Source organism: Balaenoptera acutorostrata, chromosome 9 (genome assembly GCF_949987535.1).
Source record: "Balaenoptera acutorostrata chromosome 9, mBalAcu1.1, whole genome shotgun sequence".
Taxonomy (NCBI): domain Eukaryota; kingdom Metazoa; phylum Chordata; class Mammalia; order Artiodactyla; family Balaenopteridae; genus Balaenoptera; species Balaenoptera acutorostrata.
The window spans coordinates 1,179,580-1,198,297 of NC_080072.1; the positions used below are offsets into that span (position 1 = coordinate 1,179,580).

The 18,718-nt window shown below is 66.4% G+C and overlaps 1 protein-coding gene across 19 annotated transcripts in view; it reads left to right on the forward strand.

Moving 5' to 3' along the window:
- Positions 1 to 14,734, forward strand: part of BRSK2 (BR serine/threonine kinase 2) — a 66,159-nt gene extending 51,425 nt beyond the window's left edge. For 4 of the 19 annotated variants that reach the window (XM_057553652.1, XM_057553658.1, XM_057553662.1 and 1 more), the window contains 10 exons: positions 185 to 250; positions 1,398 to 1,421; positions 2,221 to 2,281; positions 3,010 to 3,217; positions 3,935 to 3,983; positions 7,336 to 7,459; positions 8,847 to 9,027; positions 9,122 to 9,211; positions 11,498 to 11,545; positions 12,753 to 14,734. In XM_057553652.1, coding sequence (XP_057409635.1) covers positions 185 to 250; positions 1,398 to 1,421; positions 2,221 to 2,281; positions 3,010 to 3,217; positions 3,935 to 3,983; positions 7,336 to 7,459; positions 8,847 to 9,027; positions 9,122 to 9,211; positions 11,498 to 11,545; positions 12,753 to 12,976 — 1,075 coding nt within the window. In that variant the 3' untranslated portion in view covers positions 12,977 to 14,734. Of the gene's footprint in view, positions 1 to 184; positions 251 to 1,397; positions 1,422 to 2,220; positions 2,282 to 3,009; positions 3,218 to 3,934; positions 3,984 to 7,335; positions 7,460 to 8,846; positions 9,028 to 9,121; positions 9,212 to 9,380; positions 9,476 to 11,497; positions 11,546 to 12,752 lie in introns of all 19 variants that reach the window. The other 15 variants (XR_009009326.1, XR_009009327.1, XR_009009328.1 and 12 more) reach the window with 15 other exon arrangements.
- The last annotated feature ends 3,984 nt before the right edge of the window (positions 14,735 to 18,718 follow it).

The window sequence follows — 18,718 nt, forward strand, 5'->3', positions numbered from 1 at the left end:
TCATGGGGCTGGGTGTGCTACGGCCCTGGTGCTCTCCTGCCTGACCTCCCCCTCACGTCCGTGCGCCCTGGCCTGGGGCCAGGGGGGTGGTGCCCAGCTCGGAGCTGTGTGGAGGTCTGGCCTCCTGGACCGCCTGGTGGGGCTGCGTCAGTAACTCTGTTTTCTCGCTTTGTTCCCGCTGTAGTAAAGCAATGTTCAGTAAAAGCCTGGATATCGCTGAAGCCCACCCCCAATTCAGCAAAGAAGACAGGTATACACCCTGCCCACCCATCCCCCGCCCCCCAGCCCCGAAGATAGTGGCGGGCCTGGTGGCAGGGCTGGCCTGAGGTGCATCTGGCCCTCTCCCCTTTGGCAAGGGAACCTTTCAGCGAGCCGGGGACGGGCCCGGGTCAGGCTAGGCTGACGCCCAGGAGGAGGAGCGGGGCTGCTGGGACGAGGCCCATGGCCGGCCCCGAGAGGGGCTGGGAGACCCAGAGACTCTCCCTGCCCTGGGCCTCTGGGCTGCAGGCCGTGAGGTCCCTTCCGGCCGGCCCTTGCCCTGTGGTCAGTGGGCCTCCGTGGCCCTCGTTAAGCTCCCCTCCCCCATCCCACGCTGGCCCATATCCTGGGACCACCGTGCTGCCCGCAAGGGCCAGAGTAGACGTGGCAGCCCCAGGCAGCTGCAGGCTCCCTAGGAAGGGGCAGGAGGTGTGCCGGTCCCCGGGGTCTCTGCACAGGGTCTGGCCTTCCGGAGCCCCTGGCCCGGCCCTGCAGGGCCTCCTGCCCGGCGGTGGCAGCGCGGGGCCTCACTCGCCCCCGGGCCCCCGCTGGCGCCCCCTGCACCTGCCTGCGCCTCACCCGCTCTGCTCCGCGCCCTGGCTGCTCTCGTGCTGGCGCCGTCCTTCCGCAGCTCGGTTTCCAGGGGCCGCCGGGTTAGACAGGAGGGCATGTACGCGGCTCCCCTCTCTCTCCCGCTGCTGCTTCTGCGCTTTCCTTGTGCCGAGCAGCAAGCTCACGGCTGGCTTTTGGCTGCTGGGGTGGGCACCAGCTGGCACCGACCAGCCCCCCAGCCCCGTCCTCAGCATCTGGAAGCTTCGGGCCCGGGCCCGGCTCTGAGTGCGGTCCTGGGCTCGGGCAGGCTGGGCCGGGGGTGCTGAGAGCAGCGTCTGCGCTGCCCCCGGCTCCGGGCTGTGTCAGCTCGCGGGGCGGGAGTCGGAGGGTCATCGCCACGGGGCCCCAGTCCACAGGTGCCGGGGGACCGGCCAGCGTGGGCTCAGCTCCGGCCCGAGGCCCAGGGGCCAGCTGCGGTGTGGGCAGCGTGGCCGGGCTGGCGGGTGGGCGGTGCGGACGCCCTTCACCCTCTTCTGTCCTCTTCTCTCCTGTGGCTGCCTCGACCCCTCCGGTTTCCTTGCTCTAAGGATGGCAGGTGCCGGCGCCCAGGGGTGAGCGGGCGTTTCCTTTCCCTCGAGGCCACGCGGGGTGGTGGAGCGAGGCCCCGCAGGCCTGGCCCTGCCCCGAGAGGTGTCCAGTTCCTGCCCTGAGGGGGCGGCGGCTGCCTGCGTGTCTCCGCTGGGCATGCTGGGCCCGTGGCCTCTCTCCGGCCAGGCCCAGGCCAGGTCTGCAGGCCAGATGGGGCCGGGGTGGACCGAGCCCGCGTCCCTGCTGACGCCCGTCCCAGGTGCTCGTGGTGTGAGCAAGGGGAGGGCCGTGGGCGTGGAGGGGCTGGGCTGGTGGCCCGCACGGCAGGGTGTGAGGCGCCGGGCGGAGCGCAGGACTCGGGGCCCGTGACAGCTCAGCGTCGGGGTTCAGCCGGGCTGCCTCAGGGCACCGGGGCTGGGGTCGGCTCACGGGAAGCCCTGTGTCCTCTCATCCCGGGCCCCGAGAGATCCTTGCCGAGGGCTCCTCCGTGCCATCCTGGACCTGCGGCCTCGGGCCTTGGACACAGGGCACCTTCTGCGTGGGGGGATGAGGAGTCCCACGGTCTCCAGCTGCACCACTGGGGCTCTGATGGGGCTCTGATGGGGCCCCCAAGGGGCGGTGGGCTCTCCTGGGCCTGGTGAGAAGCAGGGCGGGGACAGCAGGACAGCCCCAGGCACGGCCAGGTGTGCTGCAGACTGGGGCAGCCTCGGGGCTCTCAACCAGGGCTCCAGGCCTCCTGGAGGGTCCACCTGAGGGGAGAGGGGAGCCGAGAGCCTGAGGCCCCTTCCCGGTCTGAGCCGCCCTCTGCACCTGTGCCCCCAGGTCTAGGTCCATCAGCGGCGCTTCCTCAGGCCTCTCCACCAGCCCACTCAGCAGCCCCCGGGTAAGTGACCCCGCCCCAGCTCCGTCACCAGCGTGCGCCCGGGCGGGGGGCGGCTCGGTGGGCCCCCCTACCCCGCCTGCTGCTGGGGCCGCCCGCGTGGTGGCAGCTGCTGCTCTGTGGGCTCTGGCTGCCTTCGCTAACTGCACGTTTTTTGTTTTGTTTTGTTTCGTTTGTTTTCTCGTGTGTTCTTTTCTTTTGTGGTGAACGCTCCCACCCCGGTGCCTGCCTGCCCCCGCTGGTCCTGCCTTGGGGTCCCCGGGTGCTGTGTGTGCATGTGGGGCGGGCGGGGCATGCACTGGGGCCGCTTGGCTCTCGGGGGCCCGTGCGCTCTCCCTCCTGCCCTCTGCGCTGCCCCGTAGCCTGTTAGAAAGTTTGTCTTGCCTCCCCCGCCCCCCGAGCTCCCCTTTGTGGCCTGCCCCCCGGCCACCTCCGTGGAGCCCGAAGCTGGCCGGAGCGCCTCGCGGCCCGGACACGTCCTCCCTCCACAGGCCGCCCCGCGGCCCAACCCCAAGACCCAGACCTTGCCGAGCAAGGCCAAGCTGACCGACAAGCCGCTGCAGGGCACCAAGTCCAACCCACTCCCAGCTGGCACCCAGGCCCGGCCCCTTGTTGCGGGAGGCCTCAGCCCCCAGCTGGCCCTGACCCCAGGCCCACCCACCCTGCCGGCCCCTGCCCGGCTCCCACCCACCGGGACTGAAGCAAACACCAAATCTGTCCCCACCATACAGGTGACCCCTCACCCCTCTCCGAGGGGCAGTCCCCTCCCTACCCCCAAGGGGACGCCTGTGCACACGCCCAAGGAGAGCCCGGCTGGCACGCCCAACCCCACGCCACCGTCCAGCCCCAGCGTGGGAGGGGTGCCCTGGAGGACACGGCTCAACTCCATCAAGAACAGCTTCCTGGGGTCACCCCGCTTCCACCGCCGGAAACTGCAAGGTGAGTGTGTGGCGGGACACACGGGGTGGGCGGGGCTCGGGGGGCTGGTGGCAGGGAGCCGTCCTGGCGAGCGGGGCAGGCAGGGGCCGGCTTCAGAGGGTCTTCCCCTCCCCCTTGGTGGTTTATCCTCCCGAAAGCGCTGGCGGGAGGTACCCCCAGTGTCCACGTGTCCCCAAGCCTGCCCCCTGTGTGTCAAGGACCCCACAGTGCAGGGATGCCTGCCCGGCGGGTGCAGCCTTGGGACGCCTACTGGCTCCATTGTTCCCCTTTGGCGCAGTGGCCTGCTCAGGCCGGGCTGCCTGAGCCCCACAGAGCAGAGCGGGCCAGTGGGCGGGCGTGGTGAGGAAGCCCACAGGGCTGGGGCAGCGGTAGGCAGCCTGCCCCTGTGTGCTGGGTGCCGAGGGTCAACTGGTACCTTCAGGCCACCAGGCCCCACCAGCCACCCAGCGCGGTCGACGGGCAGTGCCATCGATCCCGGGACAGCAGGGCTGGTTGGAGGCCAGAAGACGGTGAGGCCTGGTTTCAGCACCAGAAGGCAGGACAGCTCCCTGTAGCCCGAGACTCCTGCGGCCGGGCGGGCAGGAGCCGGGAGCCGACCCGTGCCCGTGGGCGCTGGAGACGGTGCCGTGGCTCCCGAGACCCCACCCGCGGCGCAGGCGCCCTAGTGGGGGAAGGGTGGAGCGGTCACCACACTCTCCCCGTCCTTCCCGTGTGCAGTTCCGACGCCCGAGGAGATGTCCAACCTGACCCCGGAGTCGTCCCCAGAGTAAGTGGCCCTGCCCGAGGTCAAGTGTGACCTATCGCCGCCGCCTTAGCGCGTGGGGGTCTGTGACGGACCCTCCCATGTGTCAGGCCGGGGGATCCACTGAGGGCTTTGGGGTCCCTCAGCGCTGGGGTCTCTGTGTCTCCAGGTTGAATGCTAGGCCGGGGAGCAGGGCCTGGGCGGTGAGGGAGCTGCTCTTCCCAGATGTGCTCAGAAGCCCCAGCCTGGGGGTGCCTGGAACCGGGGGTGGCAGGGGAGAGCACAGCCACGCCTCAGGGTGACCGTCCCCACCTGCCGAGAGCCCTGGCCTCCACATGGGGGAGCGTGTGGGCCCCCAGCCCTTGGTGACCAGGGATGCGGTGCCTGCAGGGGGGACCTCCACCAGGGAGGGGCGCTGGGCAGTGCTGACTGGAGCTTCCCAGGGTGAGCCCAGTCCGGAGTGTGGACGGACACCTGGCGACTCCTAGGGATGGAGGGTCTCAGGGAGCAGGCGAGGAGGAGGAACGGCCGGCGGAAACCCATGTCCAGGGCAGGGTGGCCTTGGCCAAGGTCAGGACAGATCGAGCCCCCGGCTCACCATCCTGCAAGGGGAGGAAGCAGGGCCTTGAGGCGACAGGGGGCCAGTGCCGCAGCCCAGCCGGATGTCTGGACCCGAGTCCCGTGTGTCTGGGGTGTAGACCCCAGAGAGGCCCCAGCCTTCGCTCCCCACCGCCTCGTGTGAACGTGAAGTGCGGAGCGGACACAGGGCAGGGCCGCTGTGACCTCACCGGCAGCCTTCGGCCCGGCAGGAGAAGCTGCCGTTACCCTGTCATCATGACCCCGCGTGGGGCCTGTGGACACAGCGGGAGCAGGCGGGGGCGGAGCTGGAGGGCAGGCAGCCTGAAGTGTGGGGTTTCGGGATCTCCGTGGTTCCACCGTTTGTCTCCCTTTGGTTACGGTTTCCTGCTGTCATCAGAAGCTCTCACAACCATATTTGTAACAGAATTGTTAGGTTTATCAGAAAACTCAAAAAAAAAGCCACCCAGAGCAGCTGACACCACCGTGCAGGTGGCCTGCAGCCTCCTCTGCCCGTTCTCGAGTCCTGGAGGCCTCGTCCCCCTCCCGAGGGCCCCGGCCAGCGTCGCCACCCGGTGCGTGTGGCTGCTGGCAAAGAGCAGACGGGCGGCCCTGGGGGCCGCTGCACCCGCAGCACCCACTCCTCCCAAGGACGTGCTCGCCCGCCCTGAGGCGTCCCCTCCACCAGCGGCCAGCAGCCTCGTGTCAGTTGAGCGTGTGCGTCCGCGTGTTCCAGAACCGGCCCGTGCGATCGTGGGGCTGGCGAGTCCGGGGACTGTAGGCCTCGCAGGCGGGAATCAGGGCGGCTCCTCTGCCTCAGTGCTGAGAGTCCCTTCGCCTCCAGGAGCCTCAGCCTTTGCTCTCAGGACCTCCCACCGAGCGGACAAGGCCCGCCATGTCCAGAGTCTGCTCGTCATGACGTCTCAAGGTTGCTCTCAAGAAGTACACCCAACCTTTACCAAACGGGCCCAGTTGACGCCCAGACTTAATTAACTGTCACAGGCCTTCCTGGCTCAGAGCCAGGCTGCTTTCAAACCAGACACCAAAGCGCAACACGGAGCTTTCCTGTTGCTATGTCTCTTCATCGAGGGAGGAGGGGCAGAAGCCCCCACCGCGGGCTTCAGAACCGCCTCCTGGCCCACATCCTGGGCTCAGGCCCCAGTGTGGTGCTGGGGTGAGTGGCGCGGGCGGCCTGCACCCCAGAGCTCAGCACGCCAGCGGCCACAGAGACAGCAGGATGTGGGGAGGGAGGCGAAGGTGGCCAAGTACGGCGTGGCGTCGGGAAGGATGTGTGTCCCTGCGGCTCTGCCTCCGCCAGGTCTCTGGGGCCGGCTCCAGCCGCAGGAGCGGGCGGCCTCTGTCGGCAAGCTGCCTGCTGCTGCCACGTCGCCACGGGCTGCAGAGCCGGCTCTGGAAACGGGCAGGAAAAGGGAAGGCGCATGGCAGGAAACAGCAGCCAAGCCTCAGGCCCCACGGCTCACGCTGCCAGCAAGACACCGGGTCCGAGCGGGCCGGCCCTGGCCCTGGGCCAGCCTGAGTTGGGCGCGTCTGCCAGCGGGGCCCTGGCCGTGTCCGCACTACAGCTGCCTGGGTGAGCGCCTCAGTCAGCAGTCACTCCCAACAGCACGTGGCTCGGGGTCAGGCCCCGTGCACGGCCCGGCTGGGCCCTGCTTCAGGGTGTCGGCCAGCGGTGGTCATCTCAAGGCCCAGCTGGGGCAGGATCCTCTGCCGAGCTCGTGGGGTCGCGGGCAGGATTCAGGTTCCTGGCCACGCGGGCCTCGCCGTCACATCCGTCCGTCCCCGTCGCGTCCGTCGGCTTCGTCAAAAAGAGGTGGAGACCCGCTCGCCAGATGGAAGTCCAGCCTTTTAGAGACTGAGCTCGCACGCGACCGTCACTTTCCCCACGTTCTCCTGGTCAGGAGCAAGTCCCGGGCCTCGTCCACACGAGGGAGGGGCCCGCACAGGCTGAACCCCGGAGGCAGGATGGTGGGGCTGGCAAGGGGTCCCCCCCACACTGGTGCGCGCCGCAGAGAAGGGGGGCCCCATAAGCAGGGCAGAGTGACGAGACCGGAGGATGATGGCGTAGAGGGCAGGGAGGCGTACACGTGATGCCCGTGAGATGAGGGGTCTCGTGCGGGCGGGCACTGCCGGCCTCGGGTCCCCTGGGGTGGCCCCTGCCCTGCCCCGTACAGCGGCTGGGCCCCCAGGGGTCGAAGCGACCACTGTGTTCCACAGAGTGACCTGGGCTGGGGCAGCAGGGCTGCAGGTGGCCAGCTGGCTACCGGTCCCCAAGGACAGAGGATGGTCCACCAGGGGGAGGGGCAGGTAGCATCTCTGCACCACGTCAGCCCTGTGTCTCCTGTACATACCTGTGCAGGGGTCCCCGGCCTGCCCCCCGCCCCCAACTCCTGCTCCCCACGTAGCCCCAGGCGGGGCACTTTTCTCCAGGAAGCTGCAGAATTGCAGCTTAGCGAGTTACCCCGAAACATGGTGGCTTAAAACAGAGAGGAGCAAGGCAGGGGGTCAGGGTGGGCTCAAGGGCAGGGCACCCTACCCCCGCCCTCCTTTCTTTCCTGGTGGGGTTCCGGTGGGCGCAGCCCAGGCCCAAGCAGGCAGGGGGGGTTGGGGTGAGGTGTGAGGCCCAGGGCTCTGGGATTAGCATTAGGGCTGTCGGGTCAGGGCGGGGAGTCGGGGCCAGGGTAGGGTCTAGTTAGGACAGCAAGCTGGCCCGCAGCCCAGAGGGGAGGCTCGGGGCTCGGCTGGCGTATCCTGACCTGACCAGCCCTCCGCCCTGCCCCAGGCTCGCCAAAAAGTCCTGGTTTGGGAACTTCATCAACCTGGAGAAGGAGGAGCAGATCTTCCTGGTCATCAAGGACAAGCCGCTGAGCTCCATCAAAGCCGACATCGTCCACGCCTTCCTGTCGGTGAGCCTCACGCCGCGGGGACACTGACCCCGGGGACCCCAGCCTGGGCAGGGCCAGGGGAGCAGGCGCGTTGTGGGCGGGAGACGGGCTGTGCACAGGCCCAGGACGGGGGCACCTCACTGAGATGGGGGTGGAGCACGGGCGGCTATGAGGCAGCTCTCTGAGGAGGGAACTTGAGGCCTCGACATGGCGGGGAGGGGCCTCTGCTGGGCTGGTGGACGCGCCTGCGGCCTCGAGAACGGTCCCCGGGGGGCTGGCTCTGTGTCCTGTGTGCCCCTGCCCACTCCCACATGCTGCCGGCCTCCTGCAGTCCCGCGCCTCCCGCTGGTGGCTTTTGAGGTGGGCTCTGCTTGGGCCTGGGGTGGGTTCCATCTGTCTTTGCCGGGATCTTTGGGCGCGTGGGGCAGAAAGCCCTGAAGAGTGTCTTCCAGAGTCACTCCTGTCAGGAGGCCTCACCTGCCCTGCCCTGCGTGGGCCTGCCTTGTGCGGGGCCCCCCGGGGTCACAGGTTAGGGGTCCCTCGGCATCCCCACAGCCCAGGCCCGGGCCCCCGCCTTGGTATGGGCGGGGCCTGCCGGGGTGGTTTCTCCAACTCGGGCAGCCTCAGCCCCCACACGCTTGGCCACCCTGCCTTCCTGGGCGCAGCCAAGTTTCCCTTAGGGCTTGGGGGACAGCTTGGCACTCCTCCCAGAGGTCTCCAGGAACCGGGAGCGCTCAGCACGAGGCGGGGACTTCGGCCTCGTGCCGGGGGTGGGCACCCTGGCCCCGCTGAGTACCCGCCAACCCCGCCACTGCAGCCTCTTCTCCGGGCCCCGGGTCTGGGCCTTCCCTGGAGCCCCCCAGGGCTCTCCTGGGACGCCAAGATTACCCCCGTGATGTGGACTCAGCCCCTTCTAACCGGGGAGCCAGCACTGTGCTCTCCCAAGCAGCAGAGCCGTGTCCTGGGGGCGACCCCTCTGAGGCAAGACCGCCTCCTGGGTTTGCTTTGCCGGACGTTTCCCTGGCCGCTGTGCAGCCCAATCACGCAGAGGCCCCTCGCCTGCGCCCGGGACCACGGACCCCGGAGCCAGCAGAGCGGCGGGCGCTGCCGTCAGCGGTGCCGGGGGCCTTGACCCCGGGGGCTCCGTCTCAGTACGGGGCACGGGCTCTAGCCCCAGGCCTCGCTGCCGCTTTCGGGGCCTCTCCGCCCTCTCCCCGCCCGCAGCTTAGAGCCCTGCTTTCTGCTGCCACGTGGCGATCCGTCTGCGATCCACGCGGAGCTCCATCTGGCTGAGGCTCTTGGGGAGCCGGTGCTGCTGGGGCCTCGGGGGGCGGCCGGCTCCCTTGCCTCCGGGGCTTCCTCTGGCGACTCCAGACGCGGCCGCACTCACGCCGCCCGCTGCCCGCAGATCCCCAGCCTCAGCCACAGCGTCATCTCCCAGACGAGCTTCCGGGCTGAGTACAAGGCGACGGGGGGCCCGGCCGTGTTCCAGAAGCCGGTCAAGTTCCAGGTGGACATCACCTACACCGAGGGCGGGGCGGCGCAGAAGGAGAACGGCGTCTACTCCGTCACGTTCACGCTCCTGTCCGGTGAGCTGCCAGCAGAGGCCGAGGGCGGCGGCTCCCGAGGGCGGAGCTCTGGGCCAGCCCTGCCCCTGCCTCACCCGCCCCCCACCTCCCCCAGGCCCGAGCCGCCGCTTCAAGAGGGTCGTGGAGACCATTCAGACCCAGCTGCTGAGCACACACGACCAGCCTTCTGCCCAGCACTTGTCAGGTGAGGGAGGGGCTCAGCTCGGGCTGCTCTGAGGGCTGGCGATGGGGTGCGGCCCCTCCGCGTGCACCCCCGGGAGCAGGGCCCTCCCGGCGCGGCGGCTGGCCGTCTCTGCACACCAGGGGGGTAGGCCCAGCACGCCACACTGAAAGGCGCCTCTTGTCCACTGTAGACCCCCCCCCGCCAGCTCCGGGACTAAGCTGGGGTGCTGGGCTTAAGGGCCAGAAGGTGGCCACCAGCTACGAGAGTAGCCTCTGACGCTGGCAGGTAAGGTGTCCGGCCCCGCCGCTGGGGCAGGGAGGGGCTGCGGGCAGGTCCTCTGCGAGAGCCAGACTGGCCCCGAGGAGGCACCCTGTGCCCACCCACGTGTCCAGCGGCCACCTCCCGGCCCTGGACAGGCCCCGCAGGCCCAGCCCCAGCACCCAGCCGAACGGCTGGACACAGGGGCAGCCCGGCCCCAGGCCAGCGAGAGCAGTCTCCGGGAGAGCAGTGACCGAGGTGCTGCCAGGAGCCCTGCCGCCCTCAAGGGTCCCCCACGTAGCACTCTCCAGGGCTGTGGGCCTGGTGCCCACACTGGCTGGCACGTGAGGGGCTGTCCGCCACCCACCCTCCCCGTGGCGGGTAGGACAAAGGGGCCCTGAGGTCCAGTCAAAGCAGAGGCTCCCCAGCTGGGCCTAGAGGGGGGCACACAGGAGCGGGGCTGCCCAGGCCTGCAGGCGCCAGGGGCCCGGGAGCCTGAGGGCCTGTGCCACTCGGCACCTGGCGGGGAGCGGCGGCAGCCCTGTGGGTGCGGGTGAGCCCTGGGGGCACGTGCATGGGCCGTTAGGGAGGGCGAGCGGTGCGCGTGCGCTCAGCGGGAGCTGCCAGCTCACCACGAGGCTTGTGTCGGGGTGTGGGGTGTGGGGAGCCCAGGGTCCAGCCCAGCCCCACCTCTCAGAGCCCCCTGTGGCCAGCCGTCTGTGCTTCTGTGTAAGGTCCTAGAGGCCAGACCGGCCCCACCGTCCACGCCGCCCCTGCCATCCTCATTCCATCGTCTGTGTTTCACCTGCCCCTCTTTTCTCCCCCAACGTGTGCCTCACTGCCCTATTGGTGGGTTGGGGCTGGAGGGGCCCTGACACCCTGGCCCTGGGAGCCAGGCTGGCCCGGGGGCCGGTGCCTTTAAGGCCTCCACGTTGGAGCAGGGCAGTGTTCAGAGCGGGAAACCGAGGCTGGGGAAGGACAGAGCTTGTCCAGGGAGGCAAGCAAGGGGCCTGCTGTGCCACCCAGGGGACAGCCGTGGCTGCACCCACCGCCCAGCGCCACGGTCCCTCTTTGCTCCTAGCCAGGCAGAATCCCACCCTAAGGGGTACCATTCTGTCGGCGGGCGTGCCCTGCTCTAGGTCCCAGGCCCAGCAGTAAGCAGGGTGGACACGGCCCTTCTGCAGAGCCCCATCCCCGTTTTAGCCCTGGGCCCAAACCCATGTCCCTGGAGACCGTTGGGTGCCTGCCTTGGGCCAAGCCCGTCTCCCCTGCCTTCCTTCAGGGAGCCCTGGGCCTGGGGAGCCCAGTCTGGGACCCCAGCCCATCCCCTGGCCCCGTCCCCAGGCCTCCCCGAGGGGTCAGCCTTTCCCAACACCCTCCCCCCCATACTGGACACTCTTGTCCAGCAAGCTCAGTCCTAGAGCCACTGGAGGAGGGGGCAGAAGCCGGGGCCCCTGGGGCACCAGGCCAGGAGAGCTGGTGGCCACTCCAGTGGGGCCCCCACCCAGCCCAGGGAGGGGAGGCCCCAGTGCGGCAGCCGCCCTCCACCCCAGGCTCTGCTGCCTTCCCTACCCCCGGCCCTAACACTGCCAAGCCCAGCAGAGAGTGGGAGAGGGTCAGGGAAGGGGGTGCTGCCGTGAGTCGAGGGGCAAATGGGAGCCTTGCGGCCACGTGAGTCACAGAGTGGCAGGGTGCGGACACGGAGGTGGCCAGCGCAGACCATAGCCAGAGACCTGGACCTCTCAGCTCCAAAGCGTGTGTCCTGGGCCCAGAGGGCAGAGGAGGGAGGGCCAGGCAGGACCCTCCACTGCCCAGGACCCTCCACTCCAGGCTGGCCCTCTGCTGAGCCCCTCCTCTCTGAGCCCCCACCCCCCACTCCAGGCTCTACCCACCTGAGCCCCACCCCTTGGCCACAGCCCCTCAACCCCACTCCAGGCTCCGCCCCCTCCCCCAGGGCCTGGCCCGAGGCTGCAGGCAGCACCCAGCTTGAGGTCTGAGCTGGAAGCCTTTTTCACATGTCTCCCCCCCTCTCTCCGTTCTGTGCTCCAGACACCACTAACTGTATGGAAATGATGACGGGGAGGCTTTCCAAATGTGGTAAGAACCCCTCATGCTCACCTGGGTCCCCCCAGCCTGTCACCCCCACCGCTCACGCCTGCACCCCCTGCAGCCTGCTCCCGGCCGGGTGCCGCCCCGCCACCCCCGGGGCTGTCCTGGGATCCCTGTGTACACCAGGGGCCCGGACATGCACACGTGGCCTCGCTGGCCCCCAAGGCGCCCAGCTGTGCCCAGCCCCCCAGCCCCTGCCACGAGCAGCCTCGGTCACCCTCCAGGGTGGCCACAGGCCTGGCCCGAGGATCAGGGCAGGCCACGGAGGGACCCCAAGGCTCAGCGCAGGAAGGGGTGCCCAAGCCCCAAGGCCAGCAAGGGTCCCGTGTCTGGGCCCTGGCCGGGGGTCAGGGTGGCCCCTAGTCCTTGGGCCGGAGGCTGGCGTCAGGCCGTCTGCCCACGGAGGGGGGCGGGGAGCGGCTCCGGCCCATGATCGAGCTGCCTGGCCGCACGTGCGCCGCCCGCCCGGCCGCAGCTGGCGGGGAGAAGGCCCTGCCCGTTCTTGCTCAGGTGGGGGCCAGGTTTAGGAGGTAGAACTGAGATGACCCCAGTCGCGCACCTGGAACGCGAGCACAGGGCCCCCGGGTGGGGCGGGGCCCCGCTTCTGCCCCCTCCTTCTTGCCCTCTGGACACGCCCTCTGGGACCAGGGCCCCCACTGTGGCTGCCTGCCCCCCCCCCCACGCTCCATGCCTGTCCACCCATCCATCCATCCGTCCGTCTGTCCGCTGCTGACCTCTGTGTCCACGCTGTGCCACCCGGGCTGGCTGGGGGCCGGGCTCCAGGCCTCCTGGGAGGAGTGTGGCAGGCACGCTGGCTCCAGCCTCCCCGGCCGCCAGCCCCAGGGTCCTGCTCAGCCCCGGCCTTTACGCGTCTGTCTCCAGAGCTGGGCCGGCCCGCGGGCCAGGCTGCAGGGCTGACTGGGAGGCCGAGGCTGAGGTGGAGGGAGGGCCAGTCCTTCGGGAGGCCTGGCGAGGGAGGAGGGTGCCCACCGGTCCCAGGTTCCGCCCCGCAGCCCAGAGGCCTCGAGCCCCCACCGGCCGCCTGCCCTGCTTGCTGCCGCGGCCCCGCTCACCCGCTCACCCACTCGGACCCCCTCACAGGCCTTTCGTTCATTCGTCTGTTGTTCTCTCTTCCCTCCCTCCCTCCTTTTCTCTCTTTTCTTTTTTTCTTTTGTCTTCTGTTCTGTGCACCCAGGCAGCCCATTGAGTAACTTCTTTGACGTAATTAAACAACTTTTTTCAGACGAGAAGAACGGGCAGGCGGCCCAGGCCCCCAGCACGCCCGCCAAGCGGAGTGCCCACGGCCCACTCGGGGACTCCGCGGCCGCTGGCCCCGGCCCTGGAGGGGACGCCGAGTACCCAGCGGGCAAGGACACGGCCAGGACGGGGCCGCCCGCCGCCCGCCGAGAGCAGCCTTAGACACATAGCCCCCTCCCCCTGCACGGCCCCGACAGTGGCCCCCAGGCCACCTCGCCGCCCGCTCGCCCGCCCGCCGCCCGCCCGGTGTGGACCCGGGGCCGCGCCCGTCTGTCCGTCTAGACTGTTGTGAAGCCGGGGAGGAAAGGAAAGGGGGCACCGGGGGCCACAGCCGTGGCTGGGCCGCCCGCGCCCGCTCTCTCTTTCTCTCACTGTCTCTCTCTCTGCCTGTCTCTGACAACGCCACTGTTTCCGCTCTGATACCAGGAATTATCCCGAAAAGTTAACATGTCATCTCCACGAGGCCGTCCTCCGTGCTCTGCACCGGACACCGGCTGACCGAAGGCAGCTGCCGTGGACCTGCCCTCTCTCCTCTCCTGCTGCTGCCGCCCACTGGGCAGTGAGGCCCTGCCCACCCGCCGCCCGCCCGCCCGGCAGCTCTGCCCAGTTTCAGCTCCGCATGGCCACGGGGAGGAGGACCCAGCCCCGAGGGGAAGCCGCCTCGGGCCCACCCGACTGGACGCGCGGTGACCAGTGCCCTCGGCGGGTCCGGCCGGCCTCCGGGGCAGGCCCAAGGGGGCGAAGCAGCCGTCTGGCCCGGCCGCCACGGCCTCTCCTCGGCGCGTCCCCTCCCTCCTGCTCCCTCCTGGTCCACGTCCATGCACCTCAGCGCCGCCCACCTGCCTCGCCGCATCCCACCCCCCAGCTCCCCGGGGCTGCAGGTGGAAGGAAACCCCGGGGGCCCCGCAGCACCTGCCCGCCTGCCCGCCCCAGGGCAGGCCGAGATCAGTATTATTTACTTGCTGTTTTAACTTATTGAGTTTCTTTACTTCTCCGTTCAGGGAAGGGGCAGCAGCAGCGCCGTCCTGCCGTCTGTCTGTGTGTGTGTCTTGGGCAGGGTGGGGTCTGGGCCAAGGTGCCCCGTGGACAGAGCGGTCGGGGTGCTGGGGCCGCGGGGGCAGCCGGCCGATGCAGCGCCGGCAAGCTACTGTAAACTTTAAAGAATTCCTGCAAGATATTTTTATAAACTTTTTTTCTTGGTTGTTTTTGGAGAAGGGTGTTGGCGGGGGGGACCGCGGGGCAGGGCTAGGCTTTGAGTTTGGTTCTTTCTATACACACGCATATAAATATATTTAGAGAACGGCGCGGTTCGCTCCGTCCCCGGTTCTGTGCCGTTACCGTGGAGAAGCGACTCCAGTCCTGAGGGGGCCGTGCACGGCCAGGGCCCCTCCGCCAGGCCGGGGCTGGGGGCCACTTGGTTTTGTGTCCCAGTGGGGGGCGGGAGGAAGGCCCGAGCCGGCCGCCTATACACAACACGCAAGATGGCAGGGCCACTGCAGGGTTTTTTTTACTAAAATGACAAAAAGTTAAAAACAAAACAAAAAGCAAAAAAGGACAGAGAGAACGGTAGTGGCGTCCTCGGCAGTGTGTTCTCTGTTCCCGGAGAGGCCGCGAGGCACGTGGCTGCACGTCCTCGCTGTGACAAGTCCACGTCGCACCTGGCGTCTCTCCCGCCCGCCCTGCTGCCTCTCCCGTCGTGGATAGATTTTAATGCTTCTGTTCCGTTGAGCCCCTACCACAGGCTGGGATTTCAATACATAACAAAAAATGAAACACCTCTAACAGCAAAAACCGCGGTACAAGCGGGAGGGGCGTCTCCAGAGACAGAGGACCAGAAAGCAATACCTCTCGTTAGCCTTCCTCTTTTGTACTCGGGACACACACAGACGTCACGGAAACGGACAAGCCCCACCCCGTGTATCCCCTGTCAAATAACTGTGAGCAGCGTTAGTTCCGAACAATAAATTCCTTCAGCAAAGACACCCACGCCGGTCTCCATGCGGGTGGGCGGGCAGGCGGGCGGGGATGTGGGACCACCTGGGACCGACCCTGCCAGGTGTGCGTGGTGCTACTTGCGCCCCAGCCAGAGGACAGGCCCCGTGCCGCGGGTCTGCGCGGGCATCACACGGGCTGGGCCAGGTGGGAAGCAGAGAGCACAGGGAAGCACCGCCAGAGGCTGACACGGAGCTCTGCTGGGGATGGGGTGCCTGGCGAGTACGGCCCCCTGCCTGGCCACGGCAGCTCTGCTGCCACCCCGAGACCAGCACCTGGGCTTCTTCCTGGAGGATGAACCTTCTTTCCACTCCTTCCATGGGAAGAGGCAGATGGGGAGCATGGCCCAGCCCTGCAAGTGATGGGCCAAGGCTGGCGGGCAGCCCAGCCCCCGGAGACGGCGGCTGGCAGGGCAGTGTGGTCCCAGCTGTGCCCACCACGCCCGCCAGCCAGGGACGAGGCACCGTGACCATGCACCAGGGAGCCACCCCCTTTGCTGCTGCAGCGCCAAGGACAGGTCCAGCCTCCCGAGCGCCACGGACCACCCAGCCCCACGTCTCGAGGGCAGCACCTGGGAGTCACCATACGGCCTTGAGGAGGGACGAGGAGCAGCCCGACGAGGGGTCCCAGCAGAGACCCCAGTGCCCTCGGAGGCCTCCCCCGGCCTCTCACGCGTGCACCTTCTCCCCCACGCGTGGGGGGATCAGGTGTGGCCTGGCCACTGCACCCGGCCGTCTACACCACCGCAGCACTACCGACCTCGGGGTCGCGTGGTTCTCTGTGGTGGGGGCCGTCCTGCCTGTGGCAGAATGTCAGCATCATCCCTGGCCTCTACCCACCAGATGCCGGTAGCAGCCTCCCAGCCCCACGTGACAAGCTGTTCCCAACCCTGCCATCCGTCCCTGAGGGCGGACAGAATCAGCCCTAAAGAGTTCGTGCTCTTGCCTCCTGGAACACCCCCTTGCTGGAGAGCACCAGGAGCGAGCCATGCTTCACCGGCTTAGTTGTGAGCTCGGGGGCTCTGCCGGAAGGGCACAAGGCCCAGGACACGAATGAGGGTCTGCTGACGTGGAGCTGGGGCCCTCTTCTGCCCAGCCCCGGACACAGCCCCCCACCTTTGAGGGAGGCCTCAGAAGGTACTCTGGGACCAGGTTCCGTTGCGATCTCTGGACTGCATGGTGTCCCATTAACTTTAGCTTAAGAACTAAGTTGAAGGAGGGGATTTGGTCGCTGCGTCTCGGCAGAGAACGTGGTTGTGTGGCGCCTGGCCAGCCACCGGTTTCCTTGACCTGTGGCTCTGCACACGCTTCACTGAGCAGCTGCCACACGGCCTCCTCCTCGTCTCCCACTTGGCCCTCTGGACGTTTGCAGTCTGATGTGTCAACCCTAGTGGGCACATGATGGAGTCCCCAAAAGAAAATACCACAGTACGCCCAGCAGACCGCCAGCTTTCCGTATGCCCACCACCACACTCCTTTAGTGGGAAGGGGCCACTTTCCTGCAATCCCACTTCTGAAACCAAAGCAAGCTAAACCAAAAACTGTTAGTGTCAATATTTACTAATATAAAATAAAAACCAACACGTAAGGACTTACTATGTGCCAGATACCTTCTGAGCACTTTACGCTGAGCCTTAAGCCAAAGGGTCCCCACACCATTTCTATGAAGTAGAAATTTAAATGGGTACTTGTGAAAAACAAAAAGGATATGGTGGTGGGTCCAGCACCTGGTGAGAGGATGACTTCTCAGGCCCCACGCTCAGGCAGCCAGCCCGACTGGCCTGGGAGCTGGGTTCCTGGCGAACAAGCAACGTGGTGTGCTCACCAAAGCAGTCACGGATGGGGGTGGAGGGAGACAGTCTGACCCGCGTCCCCACAGGGGCTCCGAGCGCTACCGGGTGGCAGAGCCAGAGCGGGCGGGGGCGCACACGAGGGCAGGGGTGGGTAGACACCAGCCCAGCCCTCATTCTGCTCTGCCAGGGGCCTGCCCTAGACGCCGTCCATGCTCTCAGTCGGCAGCGGGGGCGCAGGGCCCCCCAGGCTCCTAAGCTGTGAGATGGAGCGACTCCCAGCGTCACGAGGCCGCTGCAGCAGCCAGGGAGCTCGCTGCTGGAGGCGGGCTGGTCCTCGTCCTGCCCTCCCCTCTCCCCGTGGTTCAGTGCCCACTCCTCCTGCCCTCACCCCAGGCCACCAGGTCCACTCCACTCCCCCGTCACACTTTCCCTTTCCTGGGCCCACGCCACTCCCCACCACCAGCCCAGGTCTCTTGGTGTGACTCAGCAAGGGGTGGAGGTTAGCAGGGAGCAGAGACAGTGGCCAGTGCCAGGAAGAGAGAAAACCTGTGTGAACTTCAAGGCAGGGATGTCTGCAGAGCAGGAGGGCAGCAGAGACGGACACGCACGAGGGAGGGGAGCCAAGCGCCGCCTTGGTGCCTCAGGTGGGACTGCGGGGTCTATGCTGTTAGTCACAAGCCCAAGCACTGCTGTCTGTCACACCCGTCCTGGGAGTCAGGCCCTGGGCGAAGTGCATCATCTCTGCGGGCCCTCAAAATGACCCTGTGAGAGTTCCATGGCCCATCTTGCAGATGTATGAGCTTCCTATCGCTGCTGTAACAAGTTACCAAACACCAAGTGGCTTAAAACCACACAAATGTGCATCTTAAGATCTGGAGGTCAAGAACTGGGTCTCCCTGAAATGGGTCTCACTGGCTATAATCAAGGTGCCGGCAGGGCTGCGTTCCTTCTGGAGGCCCTGGGGTAAATCCATTTCCTTGTCTCTTCCAGCTTCTTGAGGCCGCCTGCACCCTTGGCTCGCAGCCCCTTCCTTGGTCTTCAAAGTCAGCAACATCAGACTGAGCCCTTCTCACACTGCCATCGCTCTGCTTTTCCCTCTTCTGCCGCCCCCTTCCAGTTTTGAGGAATCTTGTGATTATACTGGGCCCAGATAATCTCTCCATCTCAAGTTCAGCTGATTAGCAACCTTAATTCCACCTGCAGCTTTACTTCTCCTTTGCTATGGAAGGTAACATGTTGACAGTTTCCAGGCATTAGGGTGTGGACTCTTTTTCTTTGGGGGGGGGGAGGTGCGCATTATTCTGCCTACCACAGACTGCCCTCTAGCAAGTCTCACATCTACCTCACGTGGAAAACACACCCCATTCCTGAGGTCTCCAAAAGTCTCAACCCATTACAGTTTCAAGTCAAACCCCAAATCTCATCTAAATCATCTGAATCAGGTAAAGTGAGACTCTGAGTACGATCCATCCTAGCACAAAATTCCTTTCCATATCGAACCTGTGAACCTAGGAAAGTTATCTACTTCCAAAATACAATGGTAGAACAGGCATAAGATGCCAGGTACAGATATTTCCATCCAAAAAGGGAGAAAATGGAAGGAGGCGGACAATTTCAGAATCCAGCTGGGCAAACCCCATTAGGTGCCCATCAAGGCCTGGGAATCGTCGTCCTCTGTGGCTCAAAGGCTCTGCCCTGAGGACTCACAGCTCCACCTTCATCCTTTCTTTTTAAGAAAGGTAGCAAGTGTCCTCAGCTGAGGTTTCATCAGTCTGTTTCCTGCCCGGAGAATTCTGAGTCCAACAGCCTTTCACCGGATCCTCTGTCCCTTTCAGTCCAAGCTGGCAGGGTTTCTGATGGAATTAAATTCTCAAGAACCATGTGGGTCCCTTGTGTATGTCATGGGGATTCACTCCATAAGACAAGAGGCTCCTCCAGATCCTTCCAAGATAATCTTTCCTCTGTTTCTGGCTTTTGCTGAGAGGACTGAGGTCTTTTCAAAGAACCCTCTGTGGGACTGAATACTCTGACCTTGTTCATCTTTCTGAGGTATTAACAAAAGGCTGTCCAGCTATCCTTGACTTTTTCTCTTTTTAGGGCACATTTTCCCGACAGTGAAT